Below are 21,228 nucleotides of genomic sequence, written 5' to 3'. Positions count from 1 at the left end.
TTGCCATCGTCTTCTACTAGGATGAGCACGTCGTTGCTTTTGCCCGAAAAAAAGATACAGAAGTCAATTTAGAAAGTGTAAGGGTTTTAGATTTTACTCGGAGCAATCTGCTTCTCAAACGTTCTTGATTTCAATCTGAAATTAGTATTGAATTCAAAACACAAATAAAGCCCTAATTCACCCTCATTACAAATCTACTGTGATCTTTAAAGATACAGAAGTATTGCACTCAGTACCAACTAGCCGAATGTATTAGCATTAATCTAGCTAAAGCTGAAGTAGATTTGAGTTAGATTTCAGTAAAGCTCCAGTAGTAGAAGCATACTGTGTGCTATTTATTTATTTATTCATTTATTTATTTATTTACACAACAGCAGGCAAATGTGTCAAAATATAGCATTAACTGAGGTACTTTTGCTAAACCACTTGCTAACAAGAACACAATAGAGCAGATTTCAGTAGCGGAGTTACAATTTAAACAAACATATTCCTTTTTTACATTAAAATGTATTCATTTTGCAGATATTTTTACCTCAAAAAATGATTTATTTAAATCAAAAAACTTAAAAAATATACAGTATAATGAATCATGGCTAATATTTGCTGAAGGAATTAGCTGGATTAGTTTGGTCTAGTTTGTAAACTAGCTCTGTTTAGACACATGAGATTTCAGTAGTTACACTCAGATATGTATTATTATGATGATAATTATTACTGATGATTTACAATAAACAAATATAAAAATATACAACAAATATTAGCTACCTGAGTCATTTACACCAGCACTGACACCCAAACCACCACAGTACTTATTCAGTCAGCAGCTGAGCTCCATGAATAGGTTTTGTTTGTTTGTTTATTTGCTTGCTTGTTTTTTCTTTGTTCGAAACTGAAAAAGTCTCTTATTTAAGAGGGAAAATGTGAGCTTTGTGTGTGCTGTGTAAAAAAAAAAAAGCAAAATGTCAGCCATTTAAACATCATGTTTTGGAGCGTATGATAACTTTAGCTGTTTATCGAGAAGAAGGTGAAATAAAAATGTCTAAAAATGTTAATATAGAAATAAACATGGGGAAAAGTTTATGGTAACATTTTATGATACTGGGATTATACTTTCCATTTAGTCTGATATTTATATATGTGACCATTAGACAGAGAGACAGATAAACTAAACAAACCAAACACACACACACACACACACAAAGTGTAGCAGAATTGTGGCTGTTGTGGCTATGAGCAGTTTGCTAGCAGCAGCACATGCACGCAACGCCACAGCAAGGACACAGTGAATATTGAGACGTTCTCCAGATCCCCTACATGTCATGTGAAGAGATCTGATAGGTTCCTGAGAAAGCCTGAAAGCCTGAGAGAGGCAGCAGCACTGGCAGTGAGAGAAAGAGCTAAAAACAAGCAAACTGGTCGTACCAGGCTGTCCTCTCTGTCTTCCTCGCCTGGCTAGATTAGCGAAACAGGTGTACACACATCGCACATACAACATACACACACACACGCACCGCAAAACACCACAGGAAAGCACAGGGGTTAGATACACCAGGCTTTAGCTGAAACAAACTAAGAGAAATACCAACATGACATTACAAATGAAAAGAAAGAAAAGCAAACAAATACGACGTGACGTTCAAACGAGTCGAGATGGGAATCATAATGAAAAAATTCTGTCGAATCAATCACTAATTCTATGTTGTTGTTTTTTATACCACACTGATGATGCACGGTCGAATCTGATTAGTCAAAATTCATTTTCTAAAATATATACGACAGGTTAGGTAAGAAACAGTGTTGTAAACGGTGTTGCATTTTGAGCCTGTGTTTATTAAACATTTCTTGAAGGAGTCTCCACTTTTAGTAAAGTTTTCCACCACAGCATAGTCTTTAGTTTGCGAATTCTGGTTTCTTTATGATGTGAAAATTTGCATTTTGTATTTTATTGACGACCTTCGAGAACATAATGATGTATCTGTTACAACATAAGCTGTTATACGTTATAGCAGGTTAACAAGCGTAACTTTTTCTGCGGATGTTCCACGTAATTAAATGAAGGACTAAACGGTACAATCTTTTAGAAATAAATTTAAAATAGAAATCTCTTGAAAACTGCTGTGGTATAAGAGCACAAACACTGTAAGTGTGTTTGTAATAGATTTCAGTTAATATTTCAGGTTGTAACATTAGGTAATGTTTTATTCCTTAAATATAAATGGTTTAACTCGGTGAGCTATACGACTCTTCGCGATTGCACAAGAACGGCTGTTTGTTGTTTCAAGTAAAAATGAGCTTTCGGTAAACCAGCGATGTTCAGAAGTTTGGGAAAACGTCCAGAAGAAGACGATCTCTATAGGTTTCAGCTCTGGCTGGAGAAAAGCTGAGAATCACAAAGGAGAATCTTGACAGATTTGCTGAGTCATGATGTGAACACATATCTCTTTCACTTTCTTTTATTCTTTGTCTCCTCCTCTCACAAACATACTCACTATACACACATACACACAAACACAGCCTTTCCCCCATTTTATCTCACTCACTTATCTCTCCTTCATATGACTCAATCAGTAACTGCTCTTTTTGTGTGCAGATGTGTGGAACGAGATACAAGCTCTCAAAAGGTTGCTAACTCGCCCTGAACACGGACGACGATTGTTACAGGCTTCTATATTTTAAATATATAATATATAAATATATATTATATATTTTATACACCTTAAATATGTCTACAACTAAACAGATCAGCCTCTTTGTGTCTCTTTTTTTTTCCTATTGCTGCTTTAGATGTTTCGATATAATGCACTATTAATATTGCCACAAAGCAGCTTTATGGAAATTTGGATGTGGATTGAGATGCCTAACAATGAATAACAATAAACAGTAAGAAGTGAGTTTACTCAAAGTGTCTTATGAAATATTTATGATTACAGCAGCAGCACTACACAAATTTACACTTTTCAGTGAGATTATTCATTAAGGAAGGAGATGATATACATTACTGGATTTGTGGAGGAAAAATCTTTAAGAAATCTTTGTGGGAATGTTTACAGAGGAGATTCGATTTGTATTGATGTCAGCTTTGTGTGTATCAGGTTCAGTAGTGGCTCTGGGGATATAAAGCAACTCAGCGTTGATGCTAGGATGAGAAACGGTTCACGAACAGAATCTGCTCAGTGAGGTAAAGGTGTAGTGTGTAGTGACCTACAATGCTAGGCACACCTAGAAGTAATGGCTAATGGGTGTGTGAGTGTGTGTGTGTCATCAGTGTCCTCTTTGTACAGCAGAGGTGGGAGTAAGTCACACACGTGCAAGTCACAAGTAAGTCTTAAATCATGAATTCATCAAGTCAAAGTCAAGTCAAAGTCAAGTCGAGTCTTTTTTTTGTCAAGCAAGTCTCAAGTCTCAAATTTGCGACTTAAGTCTGACTCGAGTCAAGTCGAGTCCCCCATCTCTGAGTCATTTAACTCAAGTCTGAGTCAAGTCTCAAGTCATGAATGTCAAGTCAGTCAAGTCAAGTCTTTTTTTAATATTTGTCAAGCAAGTCTCAAATTTGCAACTTAAGTCTGACTCGAGTCAAGTCATATGACTCGAGTCCCCCATTTCTGGTGTACAGTGTGTGGGCTTTGAGCTCATTTTTATTAAAGCACACAAAAAGCAAAAATCAGAAATTCCATATTTGATTGACTGACTGAATCTGAAACAGAAACGCTGAGTGAACGCAAAGGAGTCACGTGATTGGAGCAAGTTGGGGGGGGGGGGGGAGACGACAAAACAGAAAATCATATTTATTGATTATCGACAGACAGAATCAGGATAATAATCGTGATTGGCTAAAGCTGCGAATAAAAGGTTGCTGTTACCTGAAAACAACCCAGCAGCCAGTCAGATAAACTACAGACTGGGGGATCGTTTATCTGTAACACACAGGAGGAGGGTTTAAACTTCACACACCAGTAAAGTTTTAATTATGAGTCACAACCAGAGGAAAGGAGATCATTTACACACAGAGGGGGGCCAATATTAATGAGAACATGGTCTGTATACACACATGTACTATGGAGTATGACCGTGGCTTATAGGACAGTGATGGAAGGCTTTCGCCAAATACAGAGAGAAAACATTTCCAAAATGTTTTCATTCTATAAATAAAAGTAAATGAAAAGATGTAAAAGTTTCTCTCTGCAATATCACAATAACACACACACACACAGGCACACGTTTAAAGAAATATGGAAAGTAAGGAACGACATAAGGGAGGATAAGAGGAAGACAGAATTAGAAATAGAGGAAAAGGGAGATGTTCGATACAGTAGCTCAGTGTAAAAAAGTGGGAAGAAAGAAAGAAAAAGAAAGAAAGAAAGAAACACAAACTTCGTAAGGGAAGAAGAGAGCATGTGTCAATATCTTAGTAAGAAAGTAATTAAATGAGGAATTACTTGGAAGAAAGGAAGGAAGATACAGTGGAGGAAAGAGGAAAAAAAAAATAAAGAGAAATTGTGAAGTAAATGTAGAGAAGAGAGAAGCGAATGATGGAGGCTGCACCTGCTCCAAGCAAAAAATGTGTGCAGAAGTATTTGCCCCACTGTTGTAAAAATGAGTTCCGGCTTGTAACACTGCTTAATATGGAGAGAGCTTAAGGGGGTAAATACTTCTGCACAGAGCTAGAGATTCTCAAACTGTCACTAAATGGAGTCTGAAGGTAGTTTGAAAAAGAAGAAAAGAAGCAGACAACACAGCACTCGTCTCTTCAGCACAGTAACAGTCTCCTGCATCTGCCAGCTGATGTCCAACTGTGCAGCATGAAACATCATTCACATGCTGGAGTAGCGACATGATACGAGTACACACACACACACACACACAGTACAAGTGTTTACAGACACAATGTCTGTGTGTGTGTGTGTGTGTGTGTAAAACTCAAGCCTCACCTGAGATCCTCCAGCGATCGGAATGACGCAGGTCAGGAGATTCCCGATCACTGTTTCCAGTGGAACGTTGACGTGCTCCACATGCACGGTGTAGATGAGTCCCAGACAGTTCTGTACAGAGAGGCATAGTCAGAGCTCAGCTCCATGTTACAAAACGCTGTGTGTGTGTGTGTGTGTGTGTGTGTGTGTGTGTGTGTGTGTGTGTGTGCGCTCACCCTGAACACTTCAGTGTGGTCCAGGCGGGAAACCAGCACCAGGCTCTTGGGGGCGTACAGCTGCTCTGGCTGGACGAGATCAGGGCTTTCATCCTCATCTGCTTCGCTGGGCTCTTCCTTCTTTAACTACACACACACACACACACACACACAAACACACACACACACACACACACACACACAAACACACACAAACACACACAAACACACACAAACACACACACACACACACACAAACACACACACACACACAAACACAAACACACACACACACAAAGGTAAGATGAATTTCAAGGACTGAAGGTCTCATAATTTCCTATTGCTGCTTCTCTCTCTTTCATTTTCTCTGTCTCTTTCTTTCTCTCAATCTTAGTGTATCTATAAAAGTCCCTATCTAACTCCCCCCCCCATGTCTGTTTCTCTCTCTACTTTAGATACTATCTCTCTCACTTTCATTGCCTGTCATCCTCTCTCCATCTGTCTCCTCTTCTTGCTCTCTCTGTCTCTAACTCTTATGCCATATCTCTCTCATTCACTTTTTCTCTCTCTGTCTCTGTGTGCATGTCTCACTCTCTCTACCTATTATGTCACCTTTTGCTCAATCACTCGCTCACTCGCCCGCTCTCTCGCCCGCTCACTCGCCCGCTCACTCGCCCGCTCACTCGCCCACTCACTCGCCCACTCACTCGCCCACTCACTCGCCCACTCACTCGCCCACTCACTCGCCCACTCACTCGCCCACTCACTCGCCCACTCACTCCCTCCCACGCTCTCGCTCACGCTCTCGCTCACGCTCTCGCTCACGCTCTCGCTCACGCTCTCGCTCACCTGAGGGTTATCTACAGTTTCCCAGAACGTGAAACAGGCACAGTAATGGCGTTCAGAGTTGATGTCTGTGAGGACGGCCACGAAGAAGGAGGAAGGCTGTTGCTCGGGAACCAGCTGCCATCCGCTGGGCTGACAGAACTGACAAAGTCACAGACAGTAGAGAAAAAAGAAAACAGAGACGTTACATGAACGGTTAATCTAATACACTGCATGCCACGTGGGAAATCACGAGCAACATCATGGTACCTCAGTCTAGCGCCGTTCTCACTGTGTGAAAAATAAACCCGCAAACACCTCTGGTGGCTCCGCCCACTGCTTTATATTGTACTAGCTTTCACACTTTGTTAATTAGAGCACTAGTGACAAAAACAAAGTGCACCTTCTGTGCTCACACTAATGCAAATGGCAAACAAATACTAGTGATACTAGTGATGTTATCATAGTGATACAGTATCAGTGGCATGACATGTTATCATGTCATTACTAATTGTTTACCAAAACACAGGAACAGTTTCTTTCCCCAGACAATCACCCTGATTAACAACTCACCATAATTATATTCCATGCTTCATAGCATAAAGTACTGCATTATCAGGACTGTCAGTCATCACATCATCTGTATATGTTACACACACTAGTGCTGCTGCATATTGTACAAAAGCATAATATTGCACAATACTGTTATTTGCACTTCCCACACTTTATGTACAGTCATATATTCTGTATTCATATTTAATACTCATAATGTCTATTGTATCACATCTGCATTGTCTTGTATAGCCTGTATTGTCTTGTCTTGTATAGTATAGTGTTATTTATGTCTGTACTTTTGAGAGTCACAAACAGCTGGAACCAAATTCCTTGTGTGTGTCAACACACTTGGCCAATAAACCTGATTCTGATCATGGTATTGAAGGTGTTGTGTGTCCACCCTCTTAAATTAAAAAGTGTTTACAGAGCATTACATAATCAGGGAAATTCTGTGTGTGTGTGTGTGTGTGTGTGTGTTTGTATACCCACCAGCTCGATGCCTTGGGGAAAGGGGTTGTCTTCCCAGTCCTTCTCCGGGAATCGCTGGAGGATCCGGCCTTGACCTTCACTTCCCCCTGTACGCACACGCACACACACACACACACACACACACACACACACACACACACACACAGTCAGACAGATGCTCAAAGTGCTTTATCTAGAACAGCAAAAAAAAACAATGCTGGCCCGTCTATACACACTCGAGGACAGATGTCAAGTGGTAACAGCAGCGAGATTGTGACGTCATCAGGTTTCCCTCTTTCACCCTGATGCATGTAAACCATGACAGTGGCTAGAGTTATATTTTATGGAAACATGCTTACAACTTATCTTCATCATTCAAATCTACCAGCACTGCTCGACTGGTCCCACCATCTCTCAGAGTAAAAGGTTAGATATAGATATTATAGCAAGAAATTAGTTTCTCTTCTGGTACCAAGGTGGTGAAATGAACTTCCCCTAGATGAGTCACTGCTATCTTTAAACGATGGGTGAAGACCTACCTCTTCCTGAAACACTTAAACTAGCACATATTTTCCCTGTTTGTTGTGTATGAGTGTGTGTGTGTGTGTGTGTGTGTGTGTGTGTGTGTGTGTGTGTGTTAAAAAAACAAAAACAAAAAAAAAAAACCCTGAACAGAGTTGTAGGTTGATAGTATCTGAAGTATGTCACTCTGGATAAGGGCTTCTATTAAATGCTGTAAATGTAAAATGTGCAGGAATTCCTAATAAAGTGGCAGCCGTGCAATGTATAAAATCTTAGATACGCACCAGCAGCTTCAGGTAACTTGTGATTTTAACCATAGTATGATGGTTGGTGCCGGGGGGCTGGTTTGGGAATTTCTAGATCTGTTGATCTACTAGGATTTTCTCACATGACAGTCTCTAGTGTTTAATGGTCCGGTGAAGAAAGAACATTTCATGAGCAGCAGTCGTGCAGACGGAGCTGCCTTTTTAATCAACTCGAATAAGCATGCTCTACAGCTGTGATGAGAAGAAACGCATGTCAGAATGCACAAAATGGAGAACTTCGCGGCTGATGATCTACAACACATGTAGACCACAGCGGGTTCTTCTCCTGTCAGAACAAAAGAACAGGAAGCTGAAGCTGCAGTTCCTGTGCCTACAGGCTCCCCGATAAAAACTAAGCCTGATGATCTGATGACTCTCGGTTTCTGAACGATGGTATGTTTAGAATTTGAAGATGGATGGATCCATGAACCTGATGTGCCTTGTGGGAACACTCCAGGCTTGTGGAGAATGTATTCATGACACACTTTATCTCTGTTAATACGAATCAATCATCACTCACATGCCACAGTGTTTGATATTTGAGTGTTGCAGATGGGGTGCATCCGTACATGACAACAATTTACCGTCTTTTAATGGTTTCTTCCACTTCGTCTCAAACCGGAATCATAAACAGAACAAGTTCAGTGTTCTTCAGTCACCTTTCCATCACAATCCAGTAGAAAACCTTTGCGATGTGGAACAACTAGTGTTTCACAGCATGACGGTGAATCAGCATGGAGCAGGATCTCAATGGAAAGTCTCCATGTCTTCATGCCATGATGAATGGAAGCTGTTTTGAGAGCAAAAGGAGGCTATACCAAGTATAACTGAATGTACATTACTAATAATATAAGGGAAGGTCGTGAGTTCGAATCCCAGGGTCACCAAGGTGCTACTGCTTTGTATAAAATAAAAATGTAGGTCACTCAGGAAAAGGGTGTCTGCTAAAGGCTGTAAAAGTAATACAAATAATCAATGTGTGGATTTATTTCTGTTTTTGAATTCGTCTTTTTTCTCTCCATATTTTGAACATTATAATAGTTTGCTTACAATCAGATTGTAATTCTTTTAATTAATTAATTAATTCATGTCATTAAGAAAAATTTGCTGCTGCTGTTTCTCATTGAAACAAAAAGAAAGAATGAAACGGAGTGCAATGTTTGCTAATGTAAACATGAAGTCTGGACATGATCGTCTAGAATAATATGAAGTTGGTGTGTTAGATTTCATTGATGTTCCTTTCACGTAGCATCAAAAGTTTGTGCTCTCCTATCTGAATATGATATAAATATCTCTATCTTGTGCTTTAATAACTGCCTTCAACTATCTATCTTACTCTCTTGTTGCAGGACACAACAGCGTATTATAAAAAAAAAGCGCTCACTCGAAACATGGGGTGCACAAACTTTTGCACTGGGCTGTACATTTCTCTTTTTGCCTCACAGTGTAGAGTCTGTTACTGAGTATAGTTCTGACAGAGAGGCCTGCACTGTATGTGAAGGAACAGTGTGTGTGTGTGTGTGTGTGTGTGTGTGTGTGTGTGTGTGTGTGTGTGTGTGTGTGTGTGTGTATGCTTTTACACAGCTAAAGCTCTCTGCACCAGTCTGAATTTGTTACAGTGAGTGAAGTAAGCTGGGTGTGGTCACTGCACAGGACTTTCTCTCTCTCTCTCTCTCTCTCTCTCTCTCACACACACACACACCAAATCGACCTTAGTGAATGAAATGGTATGTAGATTTGATTTAAAACCTGTGGCACGTACAAACACACACATACGTGTCGTGTCTCACCCCGTCCCGTGAAATCCCCCGATCAAGCGTTATTTACTCAAGCATGATTCAGACATGCTGTAAAGTGTTCAGTCACACAAATCGGCAACGGAAGTGCAGCCTGTCACCGAGACGTGCGAGTGGTTATTACACGTCCCCAAAGACGTTACGCTGAGCAGAAATAATATCTGAACTCTTAAAGGTACAGTAAATGAGGAAAGAACCCTGAGAAACAGAACACTATAAAGGAAGCTTCTCACTATGGATAAGAGATAACGGACTAATTAGTGAACATCAAGTGAAGAAGGTGACTTTATTAGTTCACTTCTTCCATAACTATTATGCTACACTAATTCCTCTCCACTGCTTCTTTCTACCTATCCTGAAGCATCCAGAAATTGTACCAGCACCGATTGTCTTCCGTATCATGAAGATTTTGGACCTTCACTGAGATGAGGCCAATCTTGTGAGGATCCTGAGGCATCTAGAGATGCAGCAGATCCAGTTGGACTCTGCTTCATAAAGTATTTGGACATACTAAGAGGAGTTGGCAACTCCATGTGGTCTTTAGCCCCTTTTCCACCGAGGCAGTTTGAGTGCTGGTTCGGAGCCAGAGCCTAATTTAGAACCAGTTCTTTCTGTTTCGACAGCCAAAGCACCGGCTCTGAACCAGGAAAAGTGGTTCTTAAGTAGCACCAAAACGTTGCTGGTCTAGACTTAAGAACCGCTTGTGTCAGGGGATGTGGGCGGGGCTACTGTTAGCGCATTTGATAATGTACCTTAAGTATACTAATGTTTAATACACTTTTACTTTACCGCGATATGATACATTATCAGCACACATGATAGTAGTTAGCTACATGCTAAGGCTAACTTTTTTCTGTGTTAATAATAAAATAACGTTATGTACTTTCTCGATTACAACCTCCGTTTATACAGATTACATGGAGCTGCACGTACACGTTGGATTCGCCGCGTTTGGATGTTAATGTAGGTTCACAAAGCCATGAGCATTAACAGTAAAGCAACATCCGCCATTGTTGATGAGTTTGTGTTTGCCGCTGCTGCGCTAACGTTGCTGGGACACGTGACACGTATACAGTGACGTCAGACCCGGCTCTGTGACGGCTCTCTAGCCGGTGGAAAGGCAAACCGGTTCTTAGAAGGTTCGCAGGTGGAACCAACTTTGAACCAGCACCAGCTCTGAACCAGCACCCGGTTCTTTTTGGTGGAAAAGGGGCATTTGAGGACAACAACCTCCTTATTAATACGTTTTTCGGATTGTATATTTATAATCCCACCCTCCAGTGTCACCCAAATGAGGATGAGGTTCCACTTTAAGTCTGGTTCCTCTCAAGGTTTCTTCCTTTACCATCCAGGGGAGTTTTTCCTCACCACAGTCACCTCTCATACTCCTCATAATCCTCACACACATCCTCACACATTGTACAAGTAGTAATGACAAAAGTAGCAGTCAGAAAAGTAGTAGTAGTAGTAGCAGTAGCAACAGTAACAATAGTACATTACTATATTTATGGCATTCGGCAGACGCGACATACAATTTTATCTACAGCTGAGCAATTGAGGGTTTAAGGTCCTTGCTCAAACTCATGACCTTCTGATCTGTAGTACAACACCTTAACCACTAGGTTACCTCATCACTACAGAAACAGTAGTAGAAGACGTTGTAGCAATAGCAGTACAAGTAGCAGTAACAATAGCAGTGTTAGTAGTAGCAGTGTTAGTTGTAGTGTTAGTAGTGTTAGCAGGAGTAGTGTTAGTAGTAGTGTTAGCAGTAGTGTTAGTAGTAGTGTTAGCAGTAGTAGTGTTAGCAGTAGTAGTGTTAGCAGTAGTAACAGTAATAATGTTAGCAGTAGTGTTAGCAGTAGTAGTGTTAGCAGCAGTACTGTTAGTAGCAGCAGTAGTAGTGTTAGCAGCAGTAGTGTTAGCAGTAGTAGTGTTAGCAGCAGTAGTGTTAGCAGTAGCGTTAGCAGTAGCAATGTTAGCAGTAGCAGTAGTAGAAGAAGCAACAGTAACAATAGTAGTGTTATTAGCAGTAGTAGTGTTAGTAGTAGTAGTGTTAGCAGCAGTAGTGTTAGCAGCAGTAGTGTTAGCAGCAGTAGTGTTAGCAGCAGCAGTGTTAGCAGTTGCAGTGTTAGCAGCAGTAGTGTTAGCAGCAGTAGTGTTAGCAGCAGTAGTGTTAGCAGCAGTAGTGTTAGCAGTAGCAGTGTTAGCAGTAGCAGTGTTAGCAGTAGCAGTGATAGAAGAAGTAGTTGCGGTAGCAGCAGTAACAGTAGTAGTGTTGTTAGCAGTAGTAGTGTTAGCAGTAGCAGTGTTAGCAGTAGTAGTGTTAGCAGTAGTAGTGTTAGCAGTAGCAGTGTTAGCAGTAGTAGTGTTAGCAGTAGCAGTGTTAGCAGTAGCAGTGTTAGCAGTAGCAGTGATAGAAGAAGTAGTTGCGGTAGCAGCAGTAACAGTAGTAGTGTTGTTAGCAGTAGTAGTGTTAGCAGTAGCAGTGTTAGCAGTAGTAGTGTTAGCAGTAGTAGTGTTAGCAGTAGCAGTGTTAGCAGTAGTAGTGTTAGCAGTAGCAGTGTTAGCAGTAGCAGTGTTAGCAGTAGCAGTGTTAGCAGTAGTAGTTTTAGCAGTAGCAGTGTTAGCAGTAGTAGTGTTAGCAGTAGCAGTGTTAGCAGTAGCAGTGTTAGCAGTAGTAGTGTTAGCAGTAGCAGTGTTAGCAGTAGCAGTGTTAGCAGTAGCAGTGTTAGCAGTAGTAGTTTTAGCAGTAGCAGTGTTAGCAGTAGTAGTGTTAGCAGTAGCAGTGTTAGCAGTAGCAGTGTTAGCAGTAGCAGTGTTAGCAGTAGTAGTGTTAGCAGTAGCAGTGTTAGCAGTAGTAGTGTTAGCAGTAGCAGTGTTAGCAGTAGTAGTGTTAGCAGTAGCAGTGTTAGCAGTAGTAGTGTTAGCAGTAGCAGTGTTAGCAGTAGTAGTGTTAGCAGTAGCAGTGTTAGCAGTAGCAGTGTTAGCAGTAGCAGTGTTAGCAGTAGCAGTGTTAGCAGTAGTAGTGTTAGCAGTAGCAGTGTTAGCAGTAGTAGTGTTAGCAGTAGCAGTGTTAGCAGTAGCAGTGTTAGCAGTAGCAGTGTTAGCAGTAGCAGTGATAGAAGAAGCAGTTGCGGTAGCAGCAGTAATAGTAGCCGCAGTGTTGTTTGTGGAAACAGTTTGTGGAAACGAAATAAAAAGTAAAGCAAATGTTTAAAAACTTTTGCCGCAAAGTATATTTTATCTTGGAGCTAAGTGTTGTTTTTACAAGCACTTGGAGTGATTCTTGGACACATCTACTCTTTTAGACTCTAACATTCATTATCTTCCTGCAAAACTTCCCATTTTGTTTTGTTTTTTTGTCACATTCAGCACCTTATGGTCTGATGCTGATGTGGAAATCTCTCTACAACAGTAAAAAAAAAAAAACACACTGTACATAATCACTGTCATATTTAATCCATGACTGAACTTGGGAATTCCCTCGAGTTCGGATTCTGGACGTGTGGGAATAACAACCGAATCCGTACGCCAAAACTCACACCATGACCAGTGAGAAGATTATTTTGTGCCTGCCAGAGAAAGTTGAGCTGGAACACATCCAAATGAAGACAGAATGAAAGAGGAATCGATGCCAGCTGTGAGTCCCAGCAGATGTGGAATGACGGATGAGTGTTTAGGGGCCGGACTGCTCCAGAATCTGAGATGAGTCATTTGCATGGAGACATCAGTGTTTTATAAAAATATAACTGAGAAATCTGCTAGAGTAAGGACCCTGGCTTCATGGGTTCGAGCCAGAGCTCGAAGGGAGGAAATTCCACGCTGTCCCAGTGCTGGGTCAATGACACGGATCTCACTCGCTTCTGTGAACATTGAGAGAAAATGTAGGAATCGTGTTAGACCCTAAACCTTTATTCAGGCTGACTTGCATTCCTCTTAGTTGCAACTTGGCAGAGATGGGATTTGAACTCATAACCTTCTGATAAGTAGCCCACGGTTTTAACCAATGATCTACCAATTTAGCTGTGTCCAAACTCCCATATATACAAAACAATGTTCATGTTAAACACCAGAAACTGTGAGCTCAATGACGTGGCATGATTGCTGATTCCAGATGGACTGGCTTGAAGATAAGAACCTGCTGATCTTATGTGATTTTCCTTTACTGTCTAGAGGTTGTGCAGAAAACAAAAAACATCCAGTGAGAAGCAGTGCAGTGCTAAATATGATCATGGAAACAGCTCATGGCTGAGTTTAACTGAAGATGGTGAAGAATGAAGATAGAAGCTGATAGCTGAAGATGGTGAAGCTGAAGATAAGCGTGAGAGTTGAGACTGGACACTGGATGCTTTCTGTCAAAGGCTGCTTTGCTTGTCTTTTTATTAATGACTTAGTGTAGAGGGGCAGCGATGAATGCTGGAACAATAACAAACAAGTGGACTCTGGTCAACCATCATCCTTCATCTTCCTCTTGACCATTTCCTCTCATTTTCTTTTTTATCTCCTTTAATCCCAAAATCAGACCCTGTTCCCAGCACTCTAGGACGCAAGCTTTCATTTTCACTCCACTTCAGCTAATATTGCTGCCGAGCTGGCAGGACGCCTGGCTACTCTTAAGATTCCTGCTAATGCACAAAGCATGCAAATGTTTCTCTCCCTGTCTCTCGCTCGCTCTCACTCACTCACTCTCTCTCTCACAAGAAATATCCTACAGGCTAAAACGAAGAGAACAGAGTTCACCGAGCTCAGGACAGCTCTAGAGTTTTAACCTCATTTTGGACGTTTGTAGAATTTTAATCATATCTCCGTTGTCCCTTAAGGCTGAGTGATTTCTTCCTTTATACAAATGATAAGTGACACTGGGTATAATATTCACTATATGGTGTATATGAATGGATGATTAGATCACCAGACAATGTGCAGCTGTATAATTAAGTGGATGATGAGTGTATATCCTTCGTTTTTGTACAACGCATTTACAAAATAACTTATTTATCCTATTCATAGTCACTGTAATGTGAGATAGATAGATAGATAGATAGACAGATAGACAGACAGACAGACAGACTCACTCAGATGTTCTCGGTCCGAACACCAGCCTGATCCTGCATTCTCACTTCCTGAAACCGTACTTAACAGAAAATCAGTCTCAATCTGGGGGAATCTTTACCTTGCTCCAAACCTTTTGCTTAGGAGTGACTTTTATTGCAAAGTGAAATTCTCAGAAGCTGCAGGAGCTTTAACGCTCCATAGCTGAATAAGGGTTATGAAAATTAGGTTAAAGAGCATACGCTCGGGTCTGGTGTGTGCTAATGAGTCATATGAACGCTGAGGAACTATCCCTACAGGGAGATCTGAGAGAGACACGTAGACCACACGACTCCGCTCGCCGTACAGCAGCTGAAGTGAAACTGCAGGCAGATGATTATCATTTTGAAGTCATCACAGAGATGGACATCACAAGGTCCTTGTGTTGATCTCAGCAATGAGGAACACGACGGTATCAGAGAGTTACTCAGGTTTTAAAGCGGTTAAAACCTTAAAATGAACCTGACAGGTGATCGAGTTTGGAGCTTTCGGTTCTCTGCAGCAGCTTCTGGTCCTCATTTGTGTTCCGATACTTCCTGCGTGTCGTATCAGGAATTGTCGAAAGATTCCGATTATCGGGGTGGCTATTAAAGTTGGGGTGCACGATGTTTGAAAAATGACTCGGGCCGACTAACAAAACAAACGTGTAGCCAATTAGCAGAAAGGGATGTGTCTTGTCAATATGCGGCGGAGAGAGTGTTCAGTGCGCATGTCTGACATTAGCCTCTGCCGTTACCTCTGCCTCGGGTTCTAGGTGTTGAACGTCGACTTCAGCGTGAAACGGAGCTAAACCTTTCACGGTACAACACACAGTACTACAAAATCACATTTGTATTACCATAGTATTACTCATTGAGTTCATTTATTGCTAAAAAATATCCCCTCTGCCAGCCGCCCCAGCAGGTTCTGCCATAATAGTTGCCTGGGTTGTGTATATATGTGTGGGGCGGAGCTATCAAAACAGGGGTGACGCCCATTTGGGTTAGGCGTGTTTGTTTAGGTGATTTCAAATGTCAACATTGGCTTTCAAACATCGTGCACCTCACCTTTATGATTGACGATATAAATGTCTGCTGTGCATGTGGCTTGAAGATAGACAAAAATAAACAGAGGTGTCTGATGTCAGAGCAGAGCAACAAAGCTTCTTTCTCTGAAACATCTTAGAATGGAGGTGTGAGGTTGGTTGGTTAACACACTTGTCTCACACCTCAGGGTTGGGGCTTTGAATCCCACTACCATGGTGTGAAGTTTCCATGCTTTGGGGGTTTCCTCCAGGTTCTCTGGTTTCCTCCTCCAGTCTGAAGAAATGTGTTGTAGGCTGATTGACATCATTAAATTGTCAGTAGCCTGTGAGTAGGGTGTGTGTGCTTAAGAGAATTGCCCTGTTATGGTTCGGCACCTTTTGAAGGCATCCGTTGGGATAAGCTCCAGTTTACCTGTGTAGGATACGTGGTACAGAAAATAGATGGATGGATCTTCACTTACATATGACTGGCCACGCACCCATTTTTGCTCTGAGGAAGCTTCACAGCAAGCGTGCAGCAATGCCCTGATCACAAACATGGGTTAGACTCTACTCCCATCCAAAGCCATAAGAGAAACGACGCCATCAATACTCCCGTCGTCAGCAGCACAACAGGACGACGGTATATTACGCATGGTTTCAGTCCAATGGTATTGGAGTGTGCAAGAAAACACTCTCACTAAATCTGGTAGTTCTGAGCATCCTTTTGTAATTAACACAAATTAACCAGCACTATTTTTGATTCTTCTTCTTCTTCTTTCAGCTTTTCCCTTCAGGGGTCGGCACAGCGAATCATCTCTCTCCACCTATCCCCATCTTCTGCATCCTCAACACTTGCACCCACTAGCTTCATGTCCTCATTAATTCCATCCATAACCAGCACTATTATTGATTACTTGACTGAAAATAATAATGCTGCATTCAATCCAAGGTTGAAACTGGTCATTTCTGATCTCCTTCTAAGAATGACGAAGGAAAACACCTCCTCGAGTCAGAATTCTGACTCAGGGTCTCGGGTGGGTCATCACAATTCTAAGGTTCCTCGTGATTTCCTACTCATCTCATTGATACAAGTAAAACAGTTAATGATTAAGGACCTTGCTCAAAGTCCCAGCAGTGGCAAATTGGTGGTCCTGGGATTTGAACTCAAGAGCTACCGATTCTCATAAAAATGCAGTCGCTGGGTTTGTTCCTATTCCAGCAGGGTTTTTCCCTCTCACCTCAAAACCTGTTAAAAAACGGTATTTATTTGTTAACACATGGCTTCCCATTTAAATCACATGAACATAGAGGATGAGGAACTAGTCCGTCTGGTCAGGTGTGGTTTCAAACTGAAACTCCTCTGATGCATCATTAAGATCGGTGCGTAAATTCTTCAGCTTTGGTATATAAAAAGAACAGCTAGTCTTCAGTCATGAAGCGTCATGCTCCGTTGGATACAACTTCCTGATGATCAGAGCCACAGGAAACTCAATCTGTCGCTCAGGTTATATAACAACACCGAGCTGATAAGCCCACAGTGAATATACACAAGTCTTATATACTTTCATATATAAACAAATATTTACATTTTCAACAGCGTGTGATGATGGAGATAAGATACGACCTGACGTTCCAGTTAAATAGCCGAACACAAAGGATTAAACGATCACAGCATAGAACTGATCCTCTTTTTATGTTTTATGTCCTGAGATTACACACGTTCATCTATTTCAGCATAATGGTAGCTAGTTCAATTAAATGAATTGCATTAGCTGGCTACATTATCTAGCTTGGACTCAGTAGCGTAACAGTGATGAAGAACAGCTTTTCTCCTATCAGAAATACATTTCTGTTCAGCTGCATGAAACATACTTCTTTGGAAAATGGCTAAAGTACAAGCAACATGCCATAAAGGTACATACATATTTATGAGTATCTGGACACAGTGAGAGTGTTTCTGAAAGAATGTGTCCTTTCTTTCTCTCTCTCTCACTCACGCTCTCTCACTCACACACACAGTAAAGAGACAGCAACTGCGCTGTTGTATCCTGAAAGCTGCTTGCAGTCCTACGGCTCTCATTATGATTAAAAGCAGAGCCGGTTGAGAAAAAGGAAGAGATCCAACTCTCAGTAACTGTCAGCACCACATCAGACCGTCCATCAACTCACCAAGCCTCCAGATCAAGCCTCTCCATCAGCCCCCCCACAGCCCACACATTTTCCCCAAGTTCTGACCTTGAACCTGACTAATCCCTCCCAGCACCCTATCTACCTCCCAGCACACCCCAGTCTCCTCATTAGCCTCTACATTGCTCTCCAGCTTTCTCATAACACACTATCAAGTCCATCATCACCCTCTTTCTGCACCCTACCGGTATCCCCTTCAGCCCCCATCACCACTAATTGGCCCAGCCCATTGGCCGACCCAGTCACCAAACCCGTTATCACCCCTCAGCCCTATCAGTCTCCCCATCAGCCACCCTGTGACCTCTTTCAGTCCCCCATCAGTATTCCCATCAGCCCTTCATAACTATCAGGCCACGATTTACCCATCAGTCTCCCCAGTGCATCCCATCAGCTACCCAGTTAAACCCCCCATCAGTCTCCACACCACCCCTTGTATCATCAGTCCCCCATTACTCTCCCTCATCCCCCAAAAACATTTCAATTGCCCACCTATAACCTCCCATCACCCCCATCCACCCCATATCATCCCCATCATCATTCTTGCATTGGCTGTTTTTCTACATCTGTTTCCCCAGCGTCCCCTCATAAGCCCTAAACCACCCTCCCTTCAGCCTCCTCGTCATCCTACCCTGGCTCTCTGAGTGGTTATACAGCTGCTTGAATCTGCCAAAGTGCTCTCGCTGTTGTTCGGTATGACAGAGTGAGTGGCGTTTTCTTGGTTCAAAATAGACCTCTTCAATAAACTCACATCCTTCCTGTACAATATGAACACACACTAAACAGGCCACAGCACCACTAGGTTCTTTATTAATTTAAGAGAAAACAGAAGTCAAGGTTAGAAGTGTGTGAAATGTCCACATTTCCCCACCTTTGTACATGTAACTGTTCATTTCTTCACGTTCGTGTTCTTCATGTTTCACTTGAGTTTTTATATATAAACAGCTTAAATCCTATCATGTGGTTAACTAACAGAAAGACTGTACACATTTGTTTAAAAGCAACTTTGTCTTAAGACTTGATGCGCATTTTATTGAACACCCGTATGGGTGCCAAAACCTTTGCCACTTTCGTTCTTATTATCTAAACTAAACTCTAATCAATTTCTGTGTATATAAATCCTTTCCTAATTTTAAAAATTAACTGGTTGGTATAAAAATAAAAATAAAAATTGCATTTAACCTTTCGGTATTTTTCCTTATTTTCTTTAAGGGGGTCATTACTTTTGCAACTTGTTAGATTTGAATCGCAGAAACTAGCTAAAGGTGACCTTCACTATCTTATCATAGTGTTTCACTGCTTTACGCAACCCTTATGTCGCCTTGCACATTTTATATCCTGATAGTTTCACTTTTTGCCAATACGAGCGTGATCCGTCTGCTCCGCCTCGCGTACCACTCAAGGTCAAAGGGCACTGCCTGGACGCGCAGCAGACAATGTTCTGAAAGCGCAACCGAGAAAATGATTCTGGTGGAGTTTTTGTCCGACGTACTCTAGCGTTTGAGACGGAGCCAACGGCTTGAGAACAGTGGTGAGCTTCAGGAAATGGAAAAACAATAGAAAAGCAATAAACACCCAATATTTCCGTTTACTGGAGTTCAGAAAAAGTCTAAAAAAAAACTCCTTGGATCTTTAACACTCGGAGTGATGGTGTGTGTGTGTGTGTGTGTGTGTTTGTTTTCTTACATTTTCCCACAGGACAGGAGTCAATAACACAGTGGCAGAAAACTAGTCAGCATTCGTAATCGTCCTTAAAGCTTGTCTCACGCGGTTTAAAGCGAATTAATCATCAACTATTGCGACCGATTTTCCAGTCAGCGCTTCTTTTTACAACTTTCACAGTGGACGAGGAAAAAAAAAAAAAAAGACAGAATATACAAAAATCTCCATAATCAACTGTTAGGTGAATATACTCCAGACATTAAGTCTTTATACTGAGATACTGAAGGAAACCGACAAGAAAAAAATAAACACTATCGCGCTCTAAAAGACGACTGAATTCACACTGATGGACAGACGTGATGGTTTAGGGAGGATGTTATTCCTGATGACTATTTAAAGACATAATGTTAAGAGCAAAATACAACAGGAATCATTTCAGTGCTAAAATGCAGAACTGTATTAGAGCTTCTCCTTTAAATAGCATCAAACATCACGGCCAGACGCTCAGAGAGTCACTCAGTCAGAACATCAGACAGACAGACACTCAGTCACTGACTCAGGTCAGCCAGTCACATGTTACAGCCAGACATTTGCTCAGTCAGTTGTTGAGACACTAACTCAGTCAGTCAGGCAGATGATCAGACAATTAGCTAATCTGCCAGTCAGTCTATGAGACAATCAGACAGTCAATCAGACTCTTAGTCACTTACTCAAGTAGATCAGTTAATCAGTCAGACAGCAGTTCAGACTATCAGACTGTCAGACAGCAGTTCAGACTATCAGACTGTCAGAAAATCAGACTGTCAGACAGTTAGAAGTTCAGACAATCAGACTGTCAGACAGCAGTTCAGACAATCAGACTGTCAGAAAATCAGACTGTCAGACAGTTAGAAGTTCAGACAATCAGACTGTCAGACAGCAGTTCAGACAATCAGACTGTCAGACAGCAGTTCAGACAATCAGACTGTCAGACAGCAGTTCAGACAATCAGACTTTCAGACAGCAGTTCAGACAATCAGACTTTCAGACAGCAGTTCAGACAATCAGACTGTCAGACAGCAGTTCAGACAATCAGACTGTCAGACAGCAGTTCAGACAATCAGACTTTCAGACAGCAGTTCAGACAATCAGACTTTCAGACAGCAGTTCAGACAATCAGACTTTCAGACAGCAGTTCAGACAATCAGACTGTCAGACAGCAGTTCAGACAATCAGACTGTCAGACAGCAGTTCAGACAATCAGACTGTCAGACAGCAGTTCAGACAATCAGACTGTCAGACAGTTAGACGTTCAGACAATCAGACAGCAGTTCAGACAATCAGACTGTCAGAAAATCAGACTTTCAGACAGTTAGAAGTTCAGACTATCAGTCTGTCAGACAGCAGTTCAGACAATCAGACTGTCAGACCGTCTGACAGACAATAGGACAGTCAGTCGTCACCTGTCATTAGACAGTCATTAAGTAGACAGTCATTATGTCAGAAAATCAGTCAGTTGTTCATTCACATTCTCAAGCAGTCTATGAGACGATCAGTCAATCAGTTAGCTAATCAGACAGTCAGTTAGTCACCAAGTCAATCAGCTAAACAGTCAGTTGTTCGTTCACTTAGACGCTCAGTTTTTCAGTCAGGTAATTTTATGTAGTGCAGCATTGCCTCAGTTATGAATCATGAGTGTCTGACTGACTGAACAAC

At 41.5% G+C, this 21,228-nt stretch overlaps 1 protein-coding gene across 5 annotated transcripts in view; it reads right to left on the bottom strand.

The window, feature by feature from the left end:
* sbf1 (SET binding factor 1) overlaps window positions 1-21,228 on the bottom strand; it is a 58,751-nt gene that overhangs the window by 31,987 nt on the left and 5,536 nt on the right. For 2 of the 5 annotated variants that reach the window (XM_060890075.1, XM_060890078.1), the window contains exons 2-7: window positions 6,992-7,077; window positions 5,972-6,109; window positions 5,144-5,269; window positions 4,929-5,039; window positions 3,861-3,914; window positions 1,423-1,452 (exon numbers count right to left, since the gene is read on the bottom strand). In XM_060890075.1, the coding sequence (XP_060746058.1) occupies window positions 1,423-1,452; window positions 3,861-3,914; window positions 4,929-5,039; window positions 5,144-5,269; window positions 5,972-6,109; window positions 6,992-7,077 (545 nt within the window). The remainder of the gene's footprint in view (window positions 1-1,422; window positions 1,453-3,860; window positions 3,915-4,928; window positions 5,040-5,143; window positions 5,270-5,971; window positions 6,110-6,991; window positions 7,078-21,228) is intronic. The other 3 variants (XM_060890076.1, XM_060890077.1, XM_060890080.1) reach the window with 3 other exon arrangements.

Source organism: Tachysurus vachellii, chromosome 16 (genome assembly GCF_030014155.1).
Source record: "Tachysurus vachellii isolate PV-2020 chromosome 16, HZAU_Pvac_v1, whole genome shotgun sequence".
Classification (NCBI taxonomy): domain Eukaryota; kingdom Metazoa; phylum Chordata; class Actinopteri; order Siluriformes; family Bagridae; genus Tachysurus; species Tachysurus vachellii.
Note: the sequence above shows the minus strand (reverse complement) of the source record. Positions and strands in the feature narration are given on the sequence as shown.